Source organism: Vulpes vulpes, chromosome 2 (assembly GCF_048418805.1).
Source record: "Vulpes vulpes isolate BD-2025 chromosome 2, VulVul3, whole genome shotgun sequence".
In the NCBI taxonomy this organism is placed as follows: domain Eukaryota; kingdom Metazoa; phylum Chordata; class Mammalia; order Carnivora; family Canidae; genus Vulpes; species Vulpes vulpes.
The window spans coordinates 138831495-138859054 of record NC_132781.1 but is presented as its reverse complement, the minus strand read 5'-3'; the positions used below and the strand labels follow the sequence as shown (position 1 = coordinate 138859054).

General features: G+C 40.8%; 1 protein-coding gene and 1 long non-coding RNA gene across 7 annotated transcripts in view; one reads left to right on the top strand and one right to left on the bottom strand.

The window, feature by feature from the left end:
- The window catches only part of RSPRY1 (ring finger and SPRY domain containing 1), a 45999-nt gene that overhangs the window by 12583 nt on the left and 5856 nt on the right, over positions 1-27560 (top strand). For all 6 annotated transcript variants that reach the window (XM_072750168.1, XM_072750169.1, XM_072750170.1 and 3 more), the window contains 12 exons: positions 1005-1509; positions 6841-6893; positions 7575-7687; positions 8710-8836; positions 9823-9881; positions 11728-11794; positions 12205-12336; positions 13236-13351; positions 14483-14626; positions 20243-20354; positions 22861-22963; positions 23298-23450. In XM_072750168.1, the coding sequence (XP_072606269.1) occupies positions 1160-1509; positions 6841-6893; positions 7575-7687; positions 8710-8836; positions 9823-9881; positions 11728-11794; positions 12205-12336; positions 13236-13351; positions 14483-14626; positions 20243-20354; positions 22861-22963; positions 23298-23450 (1529 nt within the window). In that variant the 5' untranslated portion in view covers positions 1005-1159. The remainder of the gene's footprint in view (positions 1-1004; positions 1510-6840; positions 6894-7574; positions 7688-8709; positions 8837-9822; positions 9882-11727; positions 11795-12204; positions 12337-13235; positions 13352-14482; positions 14627-20242; positions 20355-22860; positions 22964-23297; positions 23451-27560) is intronic.
- LOC140597962 (uncharacterized) lies at positions 13636-20948 on the bottom strand. Its single transcript, XR_012000049.1, has 2 exons — positions 20870-20948; positions 13636-14643 (listed from the first exon to the last, which is right to left on the bottom strand). It is a non-coding gene; the product is annotated as an uncharacterized lncRNA (long non-coding RNA).

Sequence of the window (27560 nt, the reverse complement as noted above, 5' to 3'; positions counted from 1 at the left end):
TTTATTTATGATAGTCAAAGAGAGAGAGAGAGAGGCAGAGACACAGGCAGAGGGAGAAGCAGGCTCCATGCACCGGGAGCCCGATGTGGGATTCGATCCCGGGTCTCCAGGATCGCGCCCTGGGCCAAAGGCAGGCGCCAAACCGCTGCGCCACCCAGGGATCCCTGGTGAATGTATTCAAGTAAAACACTCTACCTTTTATTCTTCTCGATATCAAGTGGGTACTATCATGTTTGCAACATAACTTTTTAAAGAACAAACATCTGTAATTAGATAGTTTATTTGAAACATACTGGTTGGCTTGCACACTTCTGTGTGTAAGAACTTCTGTGTGCAACAACTGCACACTTCTTCTAATGTATTTTTTTATAGGTAGAACTACATGTATGGTTTAAAAAAAAAAATCAGGGCAGCCCGGGTGGCTCAGTGGTTTAGCACCGCCACCTTCAGCCCATGGTGTGATCCTGGAGACCTGGGATCAAGTCCCATGATGGGCTCCCTGCATGGAGCCTGCTTCTCCCTCTGCCTGTGTCTCTGCCTCTCTCTCTCTCTGTCTCTCATAAAAAAATAAATAAAATCTTAAAAAAAATAAAAATAAAAAACAAATCAATGGTAACTCCTGTTTATAAGGGTACAGTTTAGCAACCAACTTTATAATATGAAAAGGAATTCTTGACTGTTAATTCTCTTATGCAAAGGTACTTCTTTGTGTTGGAAACCTATAAAAATAACCAAAGATGTTTGGCATTGTAATTCTAATGCCTATAAAACCACACTAAGAAAGTTCTGAGTAATTTTTTTTTAAAGATTTTATTTATTTATTCATGAGAGACAGAGAGAGAGGCAGAGAAGCAGGCTCCCCGCAGGGAGCCTGACATGGACTTAATCCCACGTCTCCAGGATCACGCCCTGGGCTGAAGCCTGTGCTAAACCACTGAGCTGCCCAATTTTGAGTAATTAAATGACCAAGAACCGTGGATTCATTTTTCTTTTCTTTCTTTTAGAACTGCTACTGGATGACCCGGGTTCCCTGTAATTGATAATGTTGGAGATCAATTCTGCAACTTTCTTCCACATTCAGTTGTTAAAAACAAATAGAATGCAAGTTCCTCAACTCTGGATTATGAAAACAGTACTTGGAAAACTGAAAACTATCTAAATGATTGTCTTTGGTTGGGCCGTGTTCTTAGTGAGCAGAAGCCTTGGCCAGGGTCTGCTGTTGACTCTTGAGGAGCACGTAGCCCACTTCCTGGGGACTAGAGGTGCCACTGCTACCATGGGTAATTCCTGCATCTGCCGAGATGACAGTGGAACAGAAGACAGTGTTGACACCCAGCAGCAACAGGCCGAAAACAGTGCAGTACCCACTGTTGACACGAGGAACCAACCCCGGGACCCTGTTCGGCCACCAAGGAGGGGCCGAGGACCACATGAGCCAAGGAGAAAGAAACAAAATGTAGATGGGCTAGTGCTGGATACACTAGCAGTCATACGGACTCTTGTAGATAAGTAAGTATCTGACTCCTTAGTCACCTCCTATGCAATGAAAAGGAACCTAATTTTTGGCTCCTTCACTTCATTAGGACATAATCGCCAAGCCATTAGCTTATAATGCAGAGAGACTATTTTATTTCTCTTCTGATGGCAGAGTAAATTATAAGGTTTGATGTTTTTACTTGCCGCATCTACTCCTATCTGGAAATGTCTAAACATTTCGATAGCAGAAAACACTAATTAAGGTTACAATCTTTATTAGGGAAGGTAGTAAACGAGTGAATTTATGTTGCAAGCTACTATAGGAAATGGTTTCACGAAGACCGACTCTTATCTTGCTTGCCTATCTGTGCCACTTACCAGAGATTCAAGATGAGTTCTTTTCCAAGAGCATAGCTGCATGCCCTTTTGGCAACATAAGGACATAGGCCAAGGAGAGTATTCATCCTCCTCCTATTTTGTATCCCTTATTTGGCCATCTTAGATCCATTTGGAAAGCTTGTAAATTGGAATGCAGGGCACACTTGTACCTGTTTTGTTTCTCCTATGCTTTGTCTAACTCTACATGTGAAATCCCAGATTGAGTAACAGTGAAATGGAAGAACATTGTTCAAGTTGAAAAAATATTTTAAGTATAGTTCAATGGTTAGGAGCAAAAGTTTTAGAACCATGATGGACCAAGTTTCAGATTTTGGCCCAGCCCCTTAACTAGCTACATGACACTGGGTGGATTACTTCCCTAAGCCTCAGATTCCTCATGTATAAGAGGGAAATTAAAAAAAAAAAAAAAAAAAGGAAATAATACGTTTTTACAGGGATTATCATAAAATATATAAAGCATCTAGCATAGTGCTTTACACATTGCAGTTGCTCAACAGATGATCATTTGCAGGAGGTTTTTTAGAGTTATATCTATTTTGTTTTTTGTTTTGTTTTGCTTCAGCCTCTGCTAGCAAATTTAAGTATCTAAATATTTGATCACATTTATAAAAACCCAGTTTAAAAAAAAAAAGTTTTGTTTAACCCTCAAAACTATAGCATTAAGCAAGGTGTACCTATGCATATTATTCTGAGGTAATTTTTCCCCCTCAGAGAAATTTGTTATGCATATTTTTCTATCTGCCATAGAACATCCTGGGGAAAGATGGTTCTTACAAATATTCTCCATAACCAGTTCAGAAAGGCCTTCCTAAGTTTACTAAACCAGGCTTTGAACTAGTTCTGGTATCTGAACTAATTTAAAATGTTCATATGCTTGTAGAAAATATTTATTGAATATAAATCTTTGCCACTTACATCCCTCAAACCCAGGCAAGGGGCTAGAAGCCATTATAATAAAGTTTCTTCATGGTGACATTAAAAACATACTATAAAATTATAATGAAAAGTTGCCCTTCCCAAATAAGGCAGTAAATCACAAGCAGTGTTATTTAAGCCCATTGGAAAAACAGGTACAGAATAGGCTTTGCCATATTTTTTAAGAGTGATTAAGAGTGTGTGGGAACAAGGTAGGAGCTTTATCTCCAAGCTTTTAGAAAATACTACATATTATGAGTGAACTTGTTGATGAAGCACATAATTCACTTACATGAGGCAAGCAGCATACATTTGAGTAATAGTCCTTTTTATCTTAAGCCTGCGTATACTGAATTACAGCTATAACTCTTCTGAGAATGGACAAATAAGGCAGATGGAGAGCAAGTGTGACAAGACCTGTTAGTCTAATAGCAAAACAGGGTTCGGAGAGTTACAGTCTCTGTAGCTGGGTTTTCAGAAGCTAATAGAGGAGAAGAATTTCATAACCTATAAAGTTGATAGGGCTATTAAAACTAACCATGAACGTTAGGACGGCTGGGCTTCATACAAGTGTACCTAAAAGGGTGTATGCAGATGTTGCAATTACAGAGCAGTCGGCATTGACTGCTGTCCTCTTTCTTTTCTTTTCTTTTCTTTTCTTTTCTTTTCTTTTCTTTTCTAAGATTTTATTTATTTATTCATGAGAGAAACAGAGAGAGACGCAGAGACACAGGCAGAGGGAGAAGCAGGCTCCATGCAGGGAGCCTGACATGGGACTCGATCCCGGGTCTCCAGGATCAGGCCCTGGGCTGAAGACAGCACTAAACCACTGAGCCACCCCGGCTGCCCTGCTCTCCTCTTTCTGCTTGTTACTGAGGAAAGGGTGACACTAGAGCAAGAGAGTTGTTATAGGAAACACACTTTAAGTACTCTAACTTTCAAATCATTTTGAAGTTCTGTTATTTGCATTTTTTTGGTAGAAACTTGATCCTCAGATTGTCAATGGTATTAATGTTAGTTATTCTCATACGTTTTGGAACAATAATTTACAGAGTCCTGATGGAAGTTTTTTCTTCACTGTGTGTGTTCTGTCTCTCTGTCATTCTGTCCTTCTCTCTGTGTTATCTCTCTTCTTGTCACTTTCATTGTCATCCTCATCTACCTTCAGCCTATGACTGAACCTAAACTGGATGGTTCCAAGTTTCCATTTCACTGTAGGAAGCCTAAGTCCTGCTGCATGGCTTTCTTCACCTTTTCTGTCACTGCAGATTTGAAGCTTGATAACACTTGTAGCTCAGATTATCATTCGTAACTTACCTTCTTTCACTGAGAGGGGAATCCTGTCCAAGCTTCACTTTGTCTGTTCCATCCCTTGCACAGGTGGGGTTTTGGTCCCCATTACCTCCCACGCAGGCTGAAGGCTCCTGGTCACTTCTATCTAGTTCCAGACAGTGAGCCCTGCTGTCCTACGGCTTTAGTTCCTGCCTCCCACCAGGAATCTCTGCTCCACGTCCATTCCACAAAGAAGTTTATCTGATTTTTTGAATGTAAGGATATGGGTGTCCTTTAAGTGCATCTGTGTAGAATTGAGGTCCTTAGAGTCCTTATTGGTCACTAACCCTGTCATATTTTATTATTTTTCCCTCCCCTAATCCCATTGTCCCCCTTGCCACCCACTATCCAAATATCAGTGGGTAACCATTCTTGTGATTTTAAGCTATGTTCTCCCAATCTGCCTGCTATATATTTGTTTATGTCTGTATAGAAAGTTTATATTAGTGTTTAGTGTCTGATTTTAAAAACTTATGTAAGTGGGACGCCTGGGTAGCTCAGTGATTGAGCATCTGTCTTTGGCTCAGGTCATGATCCCCGGGTCCTGGGATCGAGTCCTACATTGGGCTCCCCGCAGGGAACCTGCTTCTCCCGCTGCCTGTATCTCTGCTTCTCTCTGTGTCTCTCACGAATAAATAAAATCTTTAAAAAACAAACTTATATAAGTGATACAATTGTAGGAATCTTTGTTTTTTAAGATTTTATTTATTTATTTACTTATTTACCTGAGAGAGAGATTGAAAGAGACAGAGTGTACAAACATGGGGAACAACAGAGGGAGAGGGAGAGGAAGAAGCAGGCTCCCCACTAAGCACGGAGTCCAGTGCGGGACTCAATCCCAGAACCCTGGGATCATGACCCTAACCCAAGGTAGAGGCTTCACTGATTGAGCCATCCAGGTGCCCCTAGTTGTATAAATCTTTGTTTTTAACTTCTCTCAACATTATGTTTGAGACTGATGTTGCTGTATGTAAACCTATAACTGCTTCTAACTCCTGCACAGAATTCCTTTGTATGCTTGAAAGTACTATATTTTGTTATCCTGTAATCTGGTGATGGCCACTTAGATTAATTCAAGGGATGCCTGGGTGGCTCAGCAGTTGAGCATCTGCCTTCGGCTCCAGGGCATGATCCCAGGATATGGGATCAAGTCCCACATTGGGCTCCCTGCAAGGAGCCTGCTTCTCCCTCTCCCTAGGTCTCTGCCTCTCTCTCTCTCTCTCTCTCTCTCTCTCTCTCTGTGTCTCATGAATAAATAAACCTTTAAAAAAAAAAGTTTAATTCAAAATTTTCCTACAAATGGCACTACAGCAAACAACATCATATGCATCTATTATCTGTGTAATAGTTCTCTAGCATTGTTGGGTATATGGACATTTAATTTCATTATTACTAGATTGCTCTCTAGAAATATTTGTAATCAGTTATATCATTTAAGACAAATATTTTAAATGACAACTTTCCCTTGCTATGGAAGTGTACCAGATATGTCAAATATCCAGTACCTAATGAGTACCTGAAATGAACTTAATAATTTCCATATCCCAAGATTTCTCGGAGGATTAAGTGATTGAAGACAATAGTTTTTATGGTTTTCTTCAGAGTAAAACAGAGAACTACAATATGTAAATAAATGTGAATATATTCCCTAAGTAATTAGATTTATCATTATTTGATGGCAAATATTTCATTCATTATGCTTTAGTTTCCCTAAAGCGCCTCCTTAAGATTCCTGGGATCATAGATTGAAAACCCACTGTAAGATATATAATGCCATTTTATTTTTATTTTTATGTTTTTTAAAGATTATTTATTTATTTATTCATGAGAGACAGAGAGGCAGAGACCCAGGCAGGGGGAGAAGCAGGCTCCATGCAGGGAGCCTGATGTGGGACTCCATTCTGGGACTCCAGGACCACACCCTGGGCTGAAGGCGGCGCTAAACCAACCGCTCAGCCACCTGGGCTGCCCTATAATGCCATTTTAGAACAATGTCTAGAATATTTTTTAAAATTTATTTGAGAGAAAGCATGAGCCAAGGGTGGGGAAGAGGGAGAAGCAGGTGCCCCACTGAGCTGGGAGCCCAACATAGGGCTCAGTCCCAGGACCCTGAGATCATGACTTGAGTCAAAGGCAGATGCTTAACCAACTGAGCCACCCTGGTGCCCCCAGTGCCTAGAATATTAAATAATTCCTCAATTAAGTTTGGTTTCTTTTTCTTCTAACACCCATTTTATGAAGTTCAAGCAAATAGTGATATTTCCCAGAAAAACACTTAAAAATGAAGATGTTTATGTAGACTCTTGCTTCCATAAATCCTCTGTTGAGATTACAATCTCTCTTCCCAGTGTTTCTTTGAGGTAAGTTGGAGGAAGACCATGTTGCCTTCCCTGGCTCGTTTCAGTCGCCATCGGCCTCTAGAGGAAAGCTCAAAGTAGTCCTCTGGCCTCTAGTTTTAGGCCAATGGTGGTCCTTTCCTATGCCCTCCCACCCATTTTATTTGTGGGCCATCACAGGTGGCAGCCTGGAAATTAGCATATGCGGTGTGTATTTATTCTTACAGAGTGGAGCTCCAGACTCTCTTCCATCTCTCTCCACATCCATGAACACGTTCATTTCTTCTTTCTCTCTCTAGACCCACACTTTGAGTTTGAATTTGAGTTAGAATTGTCATTTCTTAGTTCTTCAAGTTTGATGTCTTGACTATTTGTTTTTCAGTGATCAGGAACCTCCCTATTCAATGATTACATTGCACGAAATGGCAGAAACAGGTATTCTTAAAGTTTTCTTAAAATACTTTCTAACAAATTGATGACTATGAAGAAATGTGGCTACTTTTTTTTTTTTTTTTAATAAGATTCCAAAAGTACTTAACACACATGACCATGAAAAAAGCCATTAGTATATGGAAATTTTCCTGTACTGGAGTAACAATTAATAACCACTGTATACTGCATCCTGAATATGCAGCTGCACCTCTCAGTATTGATTTTATTGCACTGAAATTATTGAAAGAAATTTTTTTTTGGCATTCTATAGATCTTTGGCCATAATTGTTTCAGAATGGGGAGAAATATTTTTGTCCCACAATTTCCTGAGTTTCATTCCGAAAGTGGAGCCAACTGCTTCAGATACTGAATCTTCTCAATAAACTCCTAAATAAGATGCTGAAACTATTTTAATAATGATTTGAGATCCCGGGACTATAGCTTCACTTTGCTCCAAATGAAGATACCTCCAAACCACCAGACTCCTATAAGTTAAGAAACTTTGGTCTACCATGTTGGCTACAATTAATGACTACGTCCATGCCATTGTTAGCTGCTTAAAAGCTATAGGATGAAAGCCAAAAGTGTTTCTATTTTAATGTGAAGTCACTTTGTGTTATGTTATATATTTTTACATTTTTAAAATAGTGGCTCCATCATATAATCTTCTCGATTTGCTCTTAGATGAAGGATGGTTAGACGTTGTCCAGTCTTTAATTAGAGTTATTCCATTGGAAGATCCACTGGGACCAGCTGTTATAACATTATTGCTAGATGAATGTCCATTGCCCACTAAAGTAAGTTAATACTTGTCTTTTATGAAACTGTCACCTATGCTTGAAACTGTCACCTATGCTTTACATTTGGGGTCTGTTTCATTCGATATTGACTTCATTTATGTAAGTTTATTTTTTATTAATGAGGTGCTACACCCTCTTTCCATCAATAACTATAAAGCTTTAATTTAAAATTTAAAAAAAATCTTAAAAATGAAAGCATTTATACCTGAAATGGCAATCTGTATTTGAAATTGAAAGAGAATGTTCAGTTGCTGAGCTGATTTTCTTATCTTCCACAGAATAATTTTCTCATTACAGAATGTTTTCGTTAATATTTTCTATTAGGAGAAAAAACCGTTACACTAAAAGCATCTGTGAGTCTTAAACATATTAAAGATTGGTGTAACCTTTATTTTCCCTTATATAGAACTAAAGTATCAAACTTTCATTGCCTGAGTCCATATGTTCTATGGAATAATTTTTTACAAATTTTGGGTGCTGGCATCTTTCATTTGTTTAAGCCTCAGACATTTGGGCACAACATGGAAAAACATTATGGACAGAAGAGAAAGCCTTTGGCCTAGACACTGATGAGCTGACCTTTGCCTAAGCTTTATAAGAGGTTTTCTGTTGTAATTTGCTTCAAAACCTCTGGCAAGATTTGTTCTTGTTTGATTTTTTTAAAAAAGGAAAAAAATCATAAGTAACTTTTTATTTCAACCTCATTAAGGTGTTGTTGTTACCAATCATACTGGCATTTGGGTGGATTTAGTCTAATGATTCAAGAGTACATAGCATATTTTTGATACAACGGGTACATTTTGAATGAAATGGAATCTAGCAATTCATGTAAGAAAACTTCTAGGTTGATCAAATTAGCATTTCTCTTCAATAATGATATCATTGGGTGCATTATATCATTTTTGTATGTATGTTCATTCTGAGTTAATAGCTGGCTATAGCTTTTGTCTCAATTTCCTTGGAGGAGAAAAAAGTCTAATACATTTTATCAAATTCACTTGTTACATTTTTGTTTTTAGGATGCACTCCAGAAATTGACTGAGATTCTGAATTTAAATGGAGAAGTAGCTTGCCAGGACTCTGGTCATCCTGCCAAACACAGAAACACATCTGCAGTCCTAGGCTGTTTAGCCGAGAAACTAGCAGGTAACTGGGAACCTCTACCAAGAAAGCTCTCCAGTGGTTTGACATAAAGGGGAAGATTGCACTGCAGGACTTTAATCAAACTTGCCATACCAAAAAGGAGTGTTTCTCCCCCACCCACCACTACTACCAAAAAAAAAAAAAAGAGGACCAAGAACAAGTTAACTGGAAAAAAATTATTCAAAAGGCCAAAGAGATGATTGCAATCTAATATAGCTTTGAGGATTCTCAGAGACATTTAAAAGAAAAATTTTTACTTATTTGCTTTAAAATTAAGAATAAAAGACTCAATTCAGTATAATAAATATTTATATAGGTATATGTTTATGCATATAATAGATACCATAGGGCAGCCCCAGTGACGCAGCGGTTTGGCGCCGCCTGCAGCCTGGGGTGTGATCCTGGGGACCTGGGATCGAGTCCCACGTCGGGCTCCCTGTATGGAGCCTGCTTCTCCCTCTGTCTCTCTCTCTGTCTCAATAAATAAATAAAATCTTAAAAAAAAAAAAAAGATACCATACATGAATACACTTTTATAAAGTTTAGCCAGATACTGGAGATGTTCTAAGTCAGGGAAGAAGAAAGGAATTTTAAATTGGAGCCATTCCTAAGAAAAGAAGCAGATATTTAACTTGTTTATGAACGTTACCCACTTTAGGCAATATCCAAATACAGGTGAATAGCTCAGCTAGTTAGATGGTGTATGATGGAAGAAACAACAGATTCAGAGTCAGGACACTTGGTTACTGGTCCTAGCTCTGCCATGTGTGCTCCAGGTGCACCGGCCTGACTCATTCCACTGTGGGCTCACTTGCTCAGCTGTGAAATGGGAATGCTGCTGTTCCCTGCCTCAGAGCAAGAGACTTAAATAAGAAAATAAGACAGCATGCATGAGAGCACCTTGTCAAAGAGTTCTAAAAAGCAATTTGTACTGATGAAAAATAATATGGCCCATTTCATTATATCTCATGTTTGTTGTGTTTGTCTAGGTCCCGCAAGTATAGGCTTACTTAGCCCAGGAATACTGGAATATTTGCTGCAGTGTCTGGTAAGTAAGGCATCGAAGCCAGTTATTCTTAGTCATCTAAAAGTGTGTGTTTTTCTAAAATTGCCAGCTTAACCACTGGCACAGATTATGGAATTGGTTATAAATTTTATTTGCAGGTGCTTCCTGAGTGTTCATCTATTCCCTCTTATATTAAAAAAAAAAAAAAATGAGAGTGGGATAGGAATTCATTACAAGCAAAAGCAGCCAAGTTGGTCTGGTTTTAAGTTTAGTCATAAGATAGCTGCTATGATTGGCTTTTGTGTGCATGTCCTTAGAGTCTGCCAAATGGTAGTAGGGACCTCCACAGTGGAAACAAAATTACATGGCATTCCAAGCCAGGAAACTGTCAGGTCAGATTGCCAGTATATATAAATCTCTACTCCTTCCCTCCCCTCCTGGCTACTGCTCTTATAACTGTTGCCATAGAGTATTTGATCTATTGTCTGTGAAGCTTATGGTTTTCTGAAGTTGTGCTGTCAGATTGCCCATACTGCTGGACTGCAGACTTGTCTGGTCTATATTTCTAATAGGTATTTTTGCAGGCCAAGTGAGCATTGACCTTCAAAATCTAGAAAATACCTTATTTTTCGGTACCTATATGATATGTATGTAAAACACATTCTACTATGCTAAGCAAGCACTGTGGAGATACAAAAGTAGTATAATAGTCCTTTGCCCTCAAGAAGCTTCCTGATTAACTGCGGGAACAAAACTACCCAGACAAGACACTTAGCCTGCATTTTATGACAGGATGTGATTAAGGGCAAAATCAGGTATTTTAGACTAAGTGCCATAAGAGTTCTGAGAATGTGATGGAAAGGTGTAAGATGTGAGTGGTGAATGCTAGAGAGCTGTGGGAGACAGGCTTCCTCATGGAGTTTGGACCTTGGCTGGGTCACGTCATAAGTTAGGATTTGTCCGTGTACAATGGAGGGAAAAATGGGTTTCTTGGCTAAAGGTATCACCAGCAGAAGCCCAGAGATAGGAATGGCCATGCTCCTGGCATATTAGTGAAAATTGTCTGATCAGGAGACAGTGTTCAGAGACAGGAGGACAGGCCTGGACAGCCTGATGGAAAGGGCTCAGGGCCAGAAAAAGCAGACAGAGGGATTGAAAGCGGATATGGCAAGAAGCAGGGTGCCAAACAGGCTTTGCTATGGGGCAGGCTGGTGGTTATATGAGCTTTGCAGAACCTTTGAGCCCCAGGGAAGTAAGTAGGAATCATCTAATGTTCTAGAGCTCCTTTGCAGGCTCCAAATGGAGCTATGAGAAGGGGTGCTGATAAATGCACACACCTGTGGAAGTTAACTGTAATGGGAAGAACGCTCTCCCTCCCACTGTTAGCATTTCTGTGATTCCTTTCAGAGAACAGATTGAAAACTAAGCCATTGGTTGTTCATTTAATCATTTATCATTTCGTAACTTGGTAATGATGAATGGTTCCTTTAAGGGCTCTGAGTAAAAGTCATTCTTAGCTACAATTCTAGGTTTCCATTTGGCTTGCTTAAATGAATGTAAGAATCAGCATGGTTTTATTTCACAAAGCCCTAATATAAATGTTACTAAGTAGAATAACATAGTGCATTTAACAAAATACTTTTGAAATCTGCATATCTATAAATGGACCCCATGACTTCAAAAAAAATAGATTTTACGAGACTCTAACTTGGTTCCTCATTACTAACAGTATTAGCAAACAGAGATTTGAGGACTTAGATGAGTAAAACTTTAATGACTGCTCACAACAAATCTAGCACACATGACATAAGAAGAGGAAATTGCTCACTTGCTGCCTCTGCAGGGGAATGATGTTTCTTTTTGTTTTTTATCTTTTGTTGTCTTTCAGAAGTTACAGTCCCACCCCACAGTCATGCTTTTTGCACTTATCGCACTGGAAAAGTTTGCACAGACAAGTAGGTATAGTGACTTCTTACACTAATGATCTTCTGTATCGGTTGTTAAAAATCTTATTTTTCTTACTTACTGAATGAGCTTTTGCTTTAAGCCCCATCAAACGTGCACATGTTCTGTTTTTGTCTGGGTAGATGCCTCAAGGCCAGTAAGATGTAATAGAGATAGAAGCTAAGAGTTTTCTCACCTAAGAATGAGAACTTGGTGACCATTGTCATTCACTTTTTATAGCTAAGAAGTTAGTGATAAGGTTGCTACTTACCCGAAAACAGGTGAGGCTCTTGGGCTATGTCATTATTCTAGTTTCCAAGTTTTCTGATCGCCTCTCCTCGCTCCTACCCACCTGTTTACCTCGCCCACAAATCATCCTACTCTTTCATGGTTGCTCTAAGGTTTCTGTCTTCCCAAACAGGTGAAAATAAATTGACTATCTCTGAATCCAGTATTAGTGACCGGCTTGTCACATTGGAGTCCTGGGCTGATGATCCTGATTATCTGAAGCGTCAAGTAGGCTTCTGTGCCCAGTGGAGCTTAGACAATCTCTGTAAGTAGATAAGACATTGTCCTTTATTAAAATGCCTGCTTCTTTGTCCAAACCCATTTCTTACATAGGGTCACCATTCTTCATTTTGTAATAGCAAGTATGATGCTTTCCTTGTAAGGGCTTACACTGTAGGTGAAGTAGCAGAAAAGTATTCTAGAGATCATCCAAATAAGAATTATATGGCACACTTCTAATTCCAGCACTCTTCTATTCAAAAACTTTTACCCTCCTTCCTGCTGCATCAGGGCCATTAATCAGATGTCAGTGTCCAATCAACTCTTCCCTCCACAAACTATTACCTCACTGTCCTGCAAGCAGGCCCCAGTCATCCCTACCTCTAGGCCTTTCCCTCACTTGGCGTTCCTTCTCTTTACCCTTCTCCCTGTCCTAAAATGGCTCTTCAAAACTCAAGATACATCTTACCTATGCCAGGAGGGCTGCTCCTGGCTTTTCTTTTTCTCCTCTAAGGGCTGCTAGAACTGACACTGTCCTACTACTAAATCCTCGCTCCCCCTCCATAGTTAGCACATGCTAAAGTATGGTCAATGTGTATATCCCTCCTCCATACCACAGCACTGTGGAGAGTTATTTTATGCACGGCCTGTATGGTGCCAGTGAAAGAATTGTTTCAAAAAAGTATAATTTGGGTTTTGTTGCATGCAGAATAAGAAATCCAGTTAACAGAAGCATAAAGCTAGCCGTGCTGTCCTAGTTGTCCTAGCTTTTGCTTGGTTGGTCCTCACATGATAGTGTGGCAGGAGGGAAAGGTTTTAAGTCTCCCTACAATTCTGCCATTTCTGAGCACCTGCACTTCTTAACTAGAATGGCAGTCAGTGAGGATGCTGGGTTTTTTCCCACAACAGCCTGCCTTACAAACATGACCACTTTTTCTTTCACAGTTTTAAAAGACAGTAGGCAGCTGACATATGAGAAAGTGGACTTGAATAGCATTAGGGCCATGCTGAACAGCAACGATGTCAGCGAGTACCTGAAGATCTCGCCTCATGGACTGGAGGTAAAACTTCCATAGATGGCACATGTGGGGGGAAATCTTTCACACCCTGGTTCCGAACAAAGAGCACTTTCTTGCAGAATACATGGAAGTTTATGTCCTGTTCTTATAGTGTTTAGAGGTAGAGGGTGCATGCAGAAAGAGGGTGTTTGGGATATTACTTACTCTTCTATATCCCACATGGTGCTATACAGATAGTAAGCACTATAATATTTGATAATTTGATTGTTTTTTTATAGCTTCAAGTTTTTATTTAAATTCCAGTTAGTTAACATACAGTGTAATAATTAGTTTCAGGTATAGAATTTATTGATTCATCACTTACATACAACACCCAGTGCTCATCATAACCAATTCCCTCTTTAATCCCCATCACCCATTTAATCCATCCCCCTTTTCCCCCAGCAACCCTCAGTTTGTTCTCTGTAGACAATTTGATTCAAATATGTCTTTCAATCTCTGCCATCTTTTTCATCCAAAGGTTAAAAGAGGCTCTTCCTTTTTAAATCCCTGCATCACCAGTTGTATTCTGTCTTGTGCTTCCCCTCCTCCCTGTATGTTGGAGATGTTGCTGATTTTGTGGTGCAGGTTGATGAAAGCTGCTTATGTGCAGGAAGGCACCATCAGGCACCAGACACCTCAAGATGAAAGAGCTGTTTGAAGAATGGCTGTAGACAGCTCTTTGATCTTACGTTATTGCCAAATGCCTGCCGTAGTTTTCTACTTTAGATTATTTTTAGGAACCCCGTCTTATACCCTTCAATGTCCTCCTCTCTGCATCCTAACAAGTACAGGTTAAGGCCATGTTGACGCATTTGCCAAAGATTCTACCGGGGGGGGGGGGGTAAAGCTCTGTATGTAAGTACTTCAAAAAGAAGCCAGTAACCTCATGAATGCTTACTGCAGCCATCTTTGAGGCCTTCCAAGCCTGTTAGAACTCCCTGAGAATAAAACTATAAAAGAGCCTCTTTCACTCTGTTTTGCACTTTGTGTCACTGAGGATGCATGGAGAAAGAAACGACCATCTACCAGCAACTTCAATAAGGAAGAAGACATTCCACCTCTGGGCGGTCATTTATCTTCCGTGGTCTTCAGGCATTGATGGTGGGCTGTCACATGCTTTGGTTTTGCCAGGCTCGCTGTGATGCCTCCTCTTTTGAAAGCGTGCGTTGCACCTTCTGCGTGGATGCTGGGGTATGGTACTACGAAGTCACCGTGGTCACTTCTGGTGTCATGCAGATTGGCTGGGCCACACGAGATAGCAAATTTCTCAATCATGTGAGTACCCTAGAGAACTGTGTAGAGGGGGACAACAGCAGTTTTTTGGTGAGTGGGTGGAGGACATGAATTTTCCAGGTAAGTTTGCACAATAATCATTTCTTGGGCTGAATCACATGCTGCCAGATCCCTTGCAGGGCTTGCTAACCTGTTTCCAAAATAGGAAAACACAAGGAAAATTGCCCCTCAGTTTTTTTTCCCCTCGAGTTTTTTCACCTAGAGGTTAGGTGTGTCCTTTGTCTTTGTAGGCTCTCCTCCAGCCCCAGCCACACATCTCTGGCTCAGTTTTTATATTGGGATCTGTGATGACTTTTACCTCGCATTTAAGCTGTAAGAACTTTGTAGGAATTCTCTTCCTTTCATAAAGTTCTAGATGTTGGATTGACTTCATTTACTTGATTTTTACCTTGTAACTAGTAGGCACATTTGTTTTCGATATTTAGCATTTATCTTCTGTTACAGAAAGCTGTCGTGTAGGGGGAAGATGAAACCTGCTAGAGGAAGTAGGATTCAGCTACCGCTACTTGAGTATGAGAGGCTGGAGTTCCTCCCTTTCCTACAGATGTTGATTTCTTGCCAATTTATGCCCTTCCGATGCCCAGCCTGAACAGCCTCCTTGGGTTTTTTGTTTTTTTGTTTTTTTTTTTTTAAGATTTTATTCACCCATTCATGACAGACATAGAAAGAGAGGGAGAGGCAGAGACACAGGCAGAGGGAGAAACAGGCTCCACGCAGGGAACCCGATATGGAACTCGATCCCGGGTCTCTAGGATCACACCCTGGGCTGAAGGTGGTGCCAAACCGCTGGGCCACCGGGGCTGCCCTCCTTCTTGTGTTATTGCAATTTTTAAGCTGTTTGGAATTAATCCAGTTTTGATCTAGAATATTTTGTGGACACAGGATTTTTACTCTTCGAACTGGAACACCCCTTGAATTACTTTGTTAATCTAAACAATAGTCTCCCATAGGTAAGGTCCTAGGATGGGTTTTAGACGTGAACCAAACTGAGCTTGCCTGTCAGAAGCATAGTTTCAGAAGGGTCCTTTGAGCAAAGCTGTATAGCATCTTGGAACTGTGTGTGGCTAAATTCCTTGTTGGAGAGACAACTGGAGGAAGAGGGCGAGTGAAGAGGTCAGATTCTTGTCCAGGATGGAGACTAGAGCCCAGTCTGTGATTGCTTTCATTGGGAAATTTCCCTGATGAAGGGCTTCCTCATTGACTGGACCTTAATTAAAACCTGGATGCGTGGGGCTTGATTGTGGCACCATAAAAGTTAGTATGTGGGTCTGGAGAACAATGCCAATTAGTCTCTTAGTTCTGACCTTAGTTCTCACCTGCTTTAAAGCAGGTAGTATCAGTTACCCTGACGGCCTGCCCCAAAGGATATCCTGAAGACAGTTTTTTAGGACTTGGGGGGGAAAGGGGGCTTCATTTCCAGAGCACTATCTTAGAGCCAGTAGTCTGATTCCCACCACAGTTTTTTTACTTTCAGAATTTCCATTTCCCAGATGAGAAAACTGAGACTGAGGGAAGGACCTAAAGAATCTCAAACTACAATTCAGGCTCCTTCCTGTTCTCTTTGCATTTGAAAATGGGAAGAATCTCAGAGAATTAGCTAGACTCTTCATTTGGATGTAAAAAAAATTGTTCCTGGGCGGCCTGGGTGGCTGAGTGGTTTAGCACCACCTTCAGCCCAGGATGTGATCCTGGAGACCCGGGATCAAGTCCCATGTTGGGTTCCCTACATGGGGCCTGCTTCTCCTTCTACCTGTGTCTCTGCCTCTCTCTCTGTGTCTCTCCTGAATAAATAAATAAAATCTTAAAAAAAAAAAATTGTTCCAGAACTAGAAGAAAGATGGATTCCTTTGGGGGGAAAGCTTTGATATAACATTTGTTTCTCTTCATTTGGCAGCAAACACACCACAGATCTATGTGTAGTATATATGATTCTGAATGACTAAAATTTTTTTTATTGATCAGTGAAGCTGGATCATTTTGTCTGGTAGATTAAACTGATTTCTCCCATATAGTTGGAGAAACTTTGGCTCCTCAAATTAAGAGGCTTAAAAAGATGTTTTCCTACTCTCTAAATTGTCTGATAGACTTTGAATTCCTTTCTTTAAAAAACAAAAAATATATATTTACCCCAATCCAAGCACAGGTTGGTTCCCTGTTAGAAATCAATGGAGTCTGCTATCTCTTTCCCCAAATGTAGGATTTTAATCATGTTGCCAAACTGAAAACTTTGCTTCAAATAGACATTGTTCTGGTAATTCTGAATCTTTGTGCCTGTATAGACAGGGTGTGGTTTTATGGAATAAGTCATCCCTAGAAATACCCAGTTTCTAAATACTTGAGGTTTATTCACAGTGCCTCTTGCTTACTTGAGGTTTCTTCACAGTGCCTCTTGCTTTAACTCTTACTGCTTGGGCTTCAGTGTTTAAAGTGTCAGACTCAGAGACAGAGCATTAAAATGAGAATCTTAACAGTAGTCCTTGTTCAGGTCACCCACAGAATAGCTTATCTTGTTGTGTTGTGTATTTTTATGGAGGTTTCGGTGGAGCAAATCTTTAAGGGTGCATCTTAAGTTATCTGAAATACCTTTTGCCCTCTCGTGAGCATCTACCACGTGACAAATCTTTTATATGCTATCTCTAATCTTTTCAAGAATTTGAACACCTGGGGGAAAGGTGTTCTCCCCATTTAAAGATGAGAAGAGTGAAGGACGCCTGAGTGGCCCAGTGATTGAGCATTTGCCTTTGGCTCAGGGAATGATCCCGGATTCCTGGGATGGAGTCCCACATCAGGCTCTCTGCATGGATCCTGCTTCTCCTCCCTCTGCTTGTATCTCTGCCTCTCTTTCTGTGTCTCTTATGAATGAATAAATAAAATCTTTAAAAAAAAAAAAAAAAGGCCAGGATGCCAACGCTTCTGCCACAAATCAGTCCTAACCATCCCTTTATGTGGGGTCACTCATACCATACTGGGTGTCTATTAGAACAATCCAGTTGGCCAACCTACCCTTCCACCTCCAGAGCAGGAGGCAGGACCCTGTATCTTCATTACATTACATAAAACAGGAAGCAGTTAGGATGCTGGACAGCAGAAAAAAGGATCGTGTCACCACATGGACGAGGGTTCAAAATATTTTGTGAATGACAGTTATGGATAAAACTTTGTTTTTAATAATGTTTCCATGACTAAAATATATGTAATATATGTGACCATAAACAAGCAGATCAAAATTATCACTCCCAAGTACTAAGTTAGCTACCCTGTCCTCTCATTTACCTGTCTCAGCCAGCAGAAACCATAGTTAGCCCTGCTGGAAATGTTTTCAGGTTGACAGAGGGTATAGTACATCTAGATTGTTCTCTGAGATGTCAGCTCAAAGGAATTTTTAAAGTGCATCTCTGCTTGGCAGAAACACCTACTTCTTAGTCTGTAGAGATCTGTGGTTGAAATTAATAGAGCTCCACCTTTGTCCCACTGTGAAATTTATCAAGATATGGAAGACATTGCATGGTGAGGTCTGCTATTAACCAATTCTTGTGGCTAGGAATCTTCTAGAAATTTCTATCAATTGTTCCATTGAGGACTTCCTAGGACATTAGAAAGTAAAGGTAGAAAAGAATTGTCTTTTGCCTATATCCAACACCCATAAAATAAAAAATAAGTTTTTTACTTGTTCAGGCTTTGAAGGAAGCAAGGTGTTCTAAGTAAACTGATGAATTTCTTCTCTGCCTACAGACAGGAAGATGCAAATTTATTTAAGTCCTGAATAGTCTGCATAGGGACACCTGTGTGGCTCAGCAGTTGAGCGTCTGCCTTCGGCTCAGGGGGTAATCCTGGGGTTCCGGAATCGAGTCCTACATCGGGTTCCTTGCATGGAGCCTGCTTCTCCCTCTGCCTATGTCTCTGCCTCTCTCTGTGTCTCTCATGAATAAACAAAATTTAAAAAAAATAGTCTGCATAATGCATTTATAACAGCTAGTTCAGAAGCTTCTCTTTGGAGAACACTCATCAGAATTCAGTATATTGTAGTGCAAGGAACATGTTCGAGCCTTTTTTCCAATTGATCTCCTCACTGGAGCATCTGGCTGGCTCAGTCAATAGAGCATGCAAGTCAATCTCAGGGTCATAAATTCAAGCCCCATGTTGAGCGTGGAGCCCACCAAAAAAAAAAGTGGATTTGATCTCCTCACCACATTGTTTATCCCCATAGAACAAACAGACCAGGAGCGCCTGGGTGGCTCAGTGGTTGAGTATCTGCCTTTGGCTCAGGTCATGATCCCGGGGTCCTGGGATCAAGTCCTGCATCAGGCTCCCCACAGGGAGCCTGCTTCTCCCTCTGCCTATGTCTCTGCCTCTCTCTTGTGTGTCTCTCATGAATAAATAAATAAAATCTTTAAAAAAAAAGGAGGAGGGGGAGGGCAGCCCCGGTGGCTCAGCGGTTTAGCACCACCTTCAGTCCAGGGCCTGATCCTGGAGACCCGGGATCGAGTCCCACGTCGGGCTCCCTGCATTGAGCCTGGTTCTCTTCCTCTGCCTGCCCCTCTCTCTCTCCCTCTCTCTCTCTCTCTCTCTCTCAAATAAATAAATAAATAAATAAAATATTTAAATACAAATTTTAAAAAGGGACACCTGGGTGGCTCAGTGGTTGAGCGTCTGCCTTCAGCTCAGGGTGTGATCCCAGGATCTGGGATCAAGTCCTGTACTGGGGCTGTCTGCAAGGAGCCTGCTTCTCCCTCTGTCTATGTCTCTCTCTCTCTCTCTCTCTCTCTCTCTCTCTCTCTCTCTCTGTGTTTGTCATGAATAAATAAATCTTCAAAAAAAGAAAAGAAAAGAAAGAACAAGCAGACCATCACCAGGACCTGAGATCTTGCTTGGATTTGGCCCACATTTTCAATTCTTTTCTCCACTAACAATCTTTCACCTTTGGCCTTTGAAGGAAGATAGCAATTGTCTGATATGCATGCTGCTTCTGTTCTATTTTTTCATAAGCACTTAATTTAATAGCCCTCCACCCTTTTAACAATAAAATAACTTAAAAGGTAATCAAAAGAAGCTGCCAAGGACCTATATAATGCTCCAGTTGAGCCTACCTCAGAATAGCTATTAGCTGATTATCCACTATAACCTTTCTCTTGTCTCCAATTTTGACATCTCTGAGCATGTGGTTCTTGTGAAGTCTACTACATGCAAGAAAGGTGTTTGCCCAACTGCAATGAAGTGGAAAGCACACTGGTCTTGGAATCAGAAGATTCCAGTGTCCAGACTTTCTGAGTAATGATTTGTCCTTGGGCAACATGGTTGACCCCTCGGAGCCTTTATTTCCCCTTAAAAGTGGAGTCTGATGGCACCAGCCTCAAAATGTTAGTGATTCAGTGAACTAACAAATGTGAAAACTTGGGAGATATTTGTTGGTAAAGCCATTATCTAGTCACAGAGAACCAGGGCACATCAGAATTTAGTATCTTCTAAGAACCATAGGCTCCCTTCATCCAAAAAGCTTCAAATTCCAGCCACCAGATTAATGGTTACAAAGACACACCATCTTTTCCCTGAACACAGCAGGCAGAGCTTGCTAATTTTCTGGGCCCTGTCTCCCTCCAGGAAGGCTACGGCATTGGGGACGATGAATACTCCTGTGCATACGATGGCTGCCGGCAGCTGATTTGGTACAATGCCAGAAGTAAGCCTCACCTACACCCGTGCTGGAAAGAAGGTATTCATTCCTCTCTGTCATGAATTTATCGACTAGATTAAGATCTGGTTATGATGAGGCATCTATTATGTTAGGCCTTAAAATATTTTAATGGAAAAAGATTTTATGTGAAAAAGGGATATGAGCCTTTGTATTCCCTGTCATGGATGTGACCAGTATTCTGATAAGTTCACCTCTGGTGGGGCCCTTCCTTTAGCAAAATCATTTCAGATTATAAAATCCTTAATTTAGGGGGGGAAATGATAAGATTAATATGAGTGCCATTTTATTGAACTCACAACCCCAAGATCAAGAGTAGCACACTCCACTGACTGAGCTAGCCAGGTATCCCTCTGGGTACATGTTTTGAATCACAGCATCCAGGGAAATACTGAGGATGCTGAAATTGTAATGCCAGTAAAATGAAGATTTTTCAGAGTAAAGATGGCTGGGGAAAAGGCACTCTTCTGCCACATTCTGGGCCCTTCTAGAGAAGCTTTTAAGGACCACTTGAGAACTTTAAGTCTTAAACATACCTGCCCAGCTTCCATTCTCCAGACCTCAGGCTTGGGATGCTGCAGGAGGCGCATACTGCCAGGACTGTCAATCATGGCTCTAGGATTTTAGCAGGAATATATTTTATCAACTTATGGTCTCTTTTGACCCAGTCAGTGTTCATTCCATCCATTTTGCAGTATCCAATGCCTTAGACCCATGAAAACAATTTATTAAGGAAAGATTCAAGCAGCAAAGTTACAGTCATACAATTTGTTAAAGGGTTTAAGATTGTTGAATCTTTTTATCCCCAACTAAACACAGTGAAAACAGGCTTCCCCCTGCTATGGCACCATTGCACTGGAGGATAGTATTCTTGGGAGGCCTTCTAATGGTCCTACTTCATTTTGAAGATGTAGAGACATATGGTAGGGGATAGAACCTCTGGAAGGATTTTACCCTCAGCATGGAACAATATTGGGGAAAGAACTCCACTCCTTCTCTAAGCATCTCTGTCTCGGTTTCCTGCACCAATAGCATTATGGATGTCAACTGACTTTAAAGGCATGCTAAGAGAACAGGAATCTGACCACTGCTGTGAGGGGATGGCTCCACCTAATTAGCTCAAATGATAGTGTGGGAAAAGAGAAACCTGAAAAGCCAATATAAGCCCTCATTTTAACAGCTGGCAGGTTCTTAAAGGAACATAAAAGCTCTCCATTTAGCAGACCTGAAGATGGAAGCACTGTCTACAAAGACTGCCTCACTTGTGTTTTTAATAATTTTGAAAAGGATTACTGAAGTAATACACTTAGCATAAAAATTTGAAAAATAGGAGAAAAGCAAACTGAAAATCCCTTATAATTTTTTTTAAAGATTTTATTTATTTGACAGAGAGCACAAGTAGGGGGAGCAGCAGGCAGAGGGAGAGAGACAAGCAAACTCCCTGCTGAGCAGAGACCCCACACACACACCACTACCACCACCACCAATGTGTGGCACTATCCCAGGACCCTGAAATCATGACCTGAGCCAAAGGCAGACGCCTAACCAACTAAGCCAACCAGGGACCTCTAATTTTTTTTTTAAACACTTAAAATTTGGTATATTTTTTGCTGTTGTTATATATGCCTTGAGCAGCTTTCCAGATTATTAAATAACATTATTTTTAATGGCTTTTTCAATAACCCATTATATCATTATACTATATCAACCAATGCTCCCAAGGGGTTGGACAATTAGATTTTTGCTTTTGAAAATTATGATTAAAAAAATATTACAAACCATTCTGGCTTTCTCAGGATAAACCCCTGGAAGGGAAACTTCTTTGGCTTGGGGGATATAGAACTTCAAGGCTTTTGCCATCTATTGACAGATTCTTCTCCACCAGCTTTGAGTATCCATATTTCTTGTCTTCACTGTATAATTGCATGTTTATTATTTTTAACAGTTAATTTTTTTTATGATTTTATTTATTTATTAAGAGAGACACGGGCAGAGGGAGAAGCAGGCTCCCTGCAGGGAGCCTGACGTGGGACTCAATCCCGGATCTCCAGCATCAGGCCCTGGGCTGAAGGTGGCGCTAAACCGCTGAGCCACCTGGGCCGCCCATCTTTTACAGTTTAAAAGGCAGAAACTTTGAGTGCAGATGAATGATTTTTTTTTTTTTTAACATGCTTTTGAGCAGTTGTTATCTCTGGGAGTTGTTACTCAGTGGAGAGGCAAGGAAGCACAGGATTTGGACCTGGCCATATTTCACCGATCCCAAAATGCACATTTTTCCACATTCTAACATCTTTGATATTGAGGTGAAACCTAAAATTGATAGTTTGTCACAGATTACTTGGCAGCATTTTCTTCTTAATGGTACTTTAAAGTATTAGATCAGCTGTAGAAAAAGTGAGGAAGGTGAATGTGTTAATACATAGCTACAGATTTATACAGTGGTGTATTTAATTAACGCTTGAGACACTGAGCAGAACCCTGGCAGTACTAAACCCTTACCCTAATAATGTTCCACTTTATCCTCTAGGAGACACAGTAGGATTTCTGTTAGACTTGAATGAAAAGCAAATGATCTTCTTTTTAAATGGCAACCAGCTGCCTCCTGAGAAGCAAGTCTTTTCATCTACTGTGTAAGTAGCTTTCCTTAGTCAAAAATTTGAGTAGATACGTGGGATTCACTTTTCTCCAGAAAAAGACTTTGTCCACTTATATGGTCAGTTGTAATGAGAAATAATTTTATTTTGAGTCATTGGGGGCCCATTTGATCATACTTAAAATGGTCCCAAAGTTTGATATGGAAGATGAGGGCAGGATAGTGTCAGGGTCACAGCCCTATCTAGTTTAGTAAACAGAATCTGTCACCCTCCTTTCTGCTAGGGTACAACATATAAAAGCCACTTTGTGTATGAGTATTACTTTTTTTTCATGAATTCTCTTGACCTCTGTCATTGTTTTTATTTCTAGATCTGGATTTTTTGCTGCAGCTAGTTTCATGTCATATCAACAATGTGAGTTCAATTTTGGAGCTAAACCATTCAAATATCCACCATCTATGAAATTTAGCACTTTTAATGACTACGCCTTCCTAACAGCTGAAGAGAAAATCATTTTGCCAAGGTAAGGAGACCACTTAGGCTGTCTGCAGACTTTCACCGCATTTCGTGAGAAGCTGAAACAGTTCCTTGAGACTTTTTTTCAGCTTTTAAATAATTTTTAAAACCTGGGTTTTTATTTGTTTGTTTGTTTATTTTAAAGCCTGAGTTTTTAAATAATTTTGAAAACTTGAGTAAAATGGATGACCTCCTAGGAAATATAAATTACTCAAAGAGATACAAACAAACCAGTTATTACAAAATTAATTGAATCAAAGTAAGGAGTATGTCCACCAAAACCACCAGACCCAGGTGGTTTCACAAGAGATTTCCACCAAAGTTTTAAGTAACAGATAACTTCATTACTATTTAAAATGTTACAGAACCCAGGAAGAAAAAGCACTTCCAAATAATTTTATGAACTAAATAACATTGGTATAAAAACCAGACAACATAACACATGAACATACACAAAAAAAAGCCCCTCAACTAACTTTACCTGAAGGTCAATGAAAAGTCCTAAACATTAGGAAATCAAGTATATCTTTTAACAGATGTGCTGTTAACTTTGGGATTTGTTGAAATAGACTTCCTGTTGGGTTTAGCCATTGTGGCAAAGATGCCAACACTGCTCTGCTGCCATTAGGACAGAGAATGCCATCTTGGATAAAATTCCACAGCCCCGCTTTTCTAAAAACTGTGATCAGCATTGTCTCCTGGATGAATACCTGCTTTTCTTTCTCTGTGATAAACGTGGTCTGTTCCTTAAGCTAGGAGAGACTCCAGACACTTGCTAGTAATGACCTCAACTTGGAGCTTATTTGACCATATGAGCCAAAGGTTATCATTTTTTAACAGAGCAGCTTTCTGGGCCTATGTGAGAAAGAGCATCCCTGCTAGTAACCCCACTTGGGTCAGATCAGTGACAGAATCTGTCAGCACTCAAGGAGGTCCCACTGGCTATGGTGGAGCCAGGGTTGAGCCGTCATGCCCCTGAAGGTATCTGTAACACAGTGTTGTAATCCTAGCTCCTGTTGTGGCTAAGAAAGCAGGTCTGTAAACAGTCCTTCTGGGCTGTGCTTCACCTTGGACTCGGTGTCTCAAGGCCAAAAGTGGCTCAGCAGTTTCCAGTGAACCAGAAAATGTCACATGGTGACCCAGCAGCATTGCCTGCTACAATAGAACCTCTGTGATATGGCAGGAGCAGAAGGGCCACGTACATGCCAGCTCAGGAACCTGAGGTTCACTCCTAGAACTTCCCTGCCACGTGGCTTGGTGTCTGACAGAGATTCTGAACTTTAAATTCCTTTTGGTGAACATATGAAGTGATGATACCTTGCACGTCTGTCCTGCCTCATTCCTTTTTACTTAGCCTGTCTTCTTGGATGTAGCCTGGCATTAGGCTGGCCATAGTTCACACTGCTCCAGCACTTAGTGAACCACCCCTGCAGAATTAAACTTTGCAAGTCAGATGACAGGGTGCATGACTGCCTTAAACATCTGCCTTCCACTCAGGTCATGATCCCAAGGTCTTGGGATCCCAGCCCTTTGTTGGGCTCCCTACTCATCAAGGAGTCTGCTTCTCCCTCTCCCTTGTCCCTCCCCCTGCTTGTGCTCTTGCACTCTCTCTCACTCTCTCTCTTTCTCTCTCTCTTAAATAAATAAATAAAATATTTAAAAGAAAAAAAGTCAGATGGCAATAGGTATCACCTATAAAAAGTCTTTTACGGGCAGGTTCTATGTAGTCTCTCAGTTCCCTGTCAGCTTGACACCAGGTGCAGACAGCCCTAAATGAGAGCGGTGTTAGAGGCTAGGACAACCTCACCTTGCATGGTCTCTGAGTGGCACCAACATAAGAATCAGTGGAGGCCAAGTAAACCTCCTGCTGCTACCTTGTACCCCTTTAACATTACAGTTGCACCTCATTACAGATTGTAGCCTTAGGTGTGGATGTGCCTAAGACAGTTTTCCTTGTATCTGTTTACTCATTGGAATATATTCCTTTCTGGCTTCCTGGTGGGAGATCATCGCCCTGTGACTAATTGGGAACTTATAAATTCTATATGGTATATACTCACTGTCTCTAATTCTCCTTCATTCTTTTTTTATCCCTCCTCTCAACCTTTTTATTAGGAGGAACTTCAAATGCAAAAGAAAACAAGAGTACAGTGACAAACCATATCCCCTCTCAGCCACAATAGTCATCCACTGGAGGCCAGGATTGTAGAACTGCTGGCTACTTTCATTCGTTAATAACTCCATTATCATTCCAGGTTCCCTGGCCACAATCCCAGAGTTACCTTTGACACCATACTTTCTGCTATTCCCTATATCCTATCCCTCAGCCACCCTGGGGGCTGGGCCTTCTGAATGTATCCCAAATCCAACTATTTCTTGTCACTCTCACTGCAGCCACCATTGTCCAAGCTGCCATCATTTCCTACGTGTATCATTTTTGCCCTGACATTTAGCTTCTGCCTGGATCCCCTTCAGTCTATTCAACACAGCCTCCAGAATGATTTTGTTACAGCTTAAATCAGATTGTACCCTTTTCTGCTCAAAAGACTCTAGTGGCTTTTCATTTCACTTAAGGTGAAAACTTAAATTCTTACTGTGACCTTGTAGGCTGTAAACGATCTGTCCCTTCCTCTCCTTTGTTATTTCTCTGATTTTATCTCCCCCTTTTTTTTTTAAGATTTTATTTATTTATTCATAGAGATAGAGAGAGAGGCAGAGACACAGGCAGAGAGGGAGAAGCAGGCTCCATGCAGGGAGCCTGACCTGGGACTCGACCCAGGGATCCTCTCCAGGATCACTCGACCCATGATCCTCTCCAGGATCATGCCCTGGGCTGCAGGCGGCGCTAACTCGCTGCACCACCGGGGCTGCCCTTTATCTCCCATTTTATCTCCTATTTGTTCATGCTCCTTATTTAGCCACCCTGGCCTTGCTGCTCCAGAAACATCCAGATTGTAGCCTCAGGGCCTTTGTGCTGGTTATTCTTGCTACTAGAATAGGCCTGTGTGTTTTCTAGTACCACAAGCAGTTAACTCAATTCTGACACACTCTCTATCTGGAGAGATTATCGCATCCCACAGGTTAAGGGCTCAGTCCTATAAAGCTGTCCTACAACCCCACTTTAGATGACTGTTGCCAGTGTGAATTTTTACAGTGCTTCTGACTGGGTCTAAATTGAAGAAAATAAATAAATTAATAAATTAATAAAATAAATTTAAAAAGAAATTTTAAAAATGGAAGATTCTTATGACTCCCTCATCAGATTTGATTAATTTGTTAGAGTGGCTCACAGAACTTAATAGTTTACTTTCCTAGTAACTAGATTACTAGTTTATTATAAAAGGATATAATATAGGAACAGATGGAAGCAATGCGGAGGGCAAGGCATGTGGGAAGAGGCAAGAAGCCTGCATGCCCTGTGAGCGCGCCACTCTCCTCAAACCTCCACGTGTTCACCAACCTTGAAGATTTTCAAACTCTCTCCTCACAGGTTTTTATGGTGGCTTCATTAAGGAGACATGATTGATGAGAACTTTGGTCATTAGTGATTGAAGTCAACCTCCAGCCCCTCAGCCCTCCTGGGAGGTGGGGGAGGAGTGAAAGTTCCAACCCGCTAATTACAGGGTTGGTTCCCCTGGCAAAGCAACCAGCCCAAATCTTAGGTTACCTAGGGGCTTTTCAGTATCCACCTAATTAACACAACAAAACATCTTTATTGCTCTCCTCTCTTAGGAAATTTCCAGGGTTTTAGGACCTCTATGCCAGGAACCCAGACCTAGACCAAATGTATATTTATTATAAATCACAATATCAGGGACGCCTGGGTGGCTCAGTGGTTGAGCATCTGCCTTTGGGTCAGGGCCTGATCCCGGGGTCCTGGGATCGAGTCCCCCATGGGGCTCCCTCTGCCTATGTCTCTGCCTCTCTCTGTCTCTCATGAATAAATAAATAAAACCTTTAAATAAATTACAATATCACAAATAGTGTCTCTTCAGATATCATAGGTCTCATTCCCTCATGCCCTTCATGTCTTAAGTGTCACTTCCCATGGCTGCCATATTTAAAATGGTATCTCCCTGCTTCTCCTACACACTACCTCATCCTTCTCCCTGCTTTT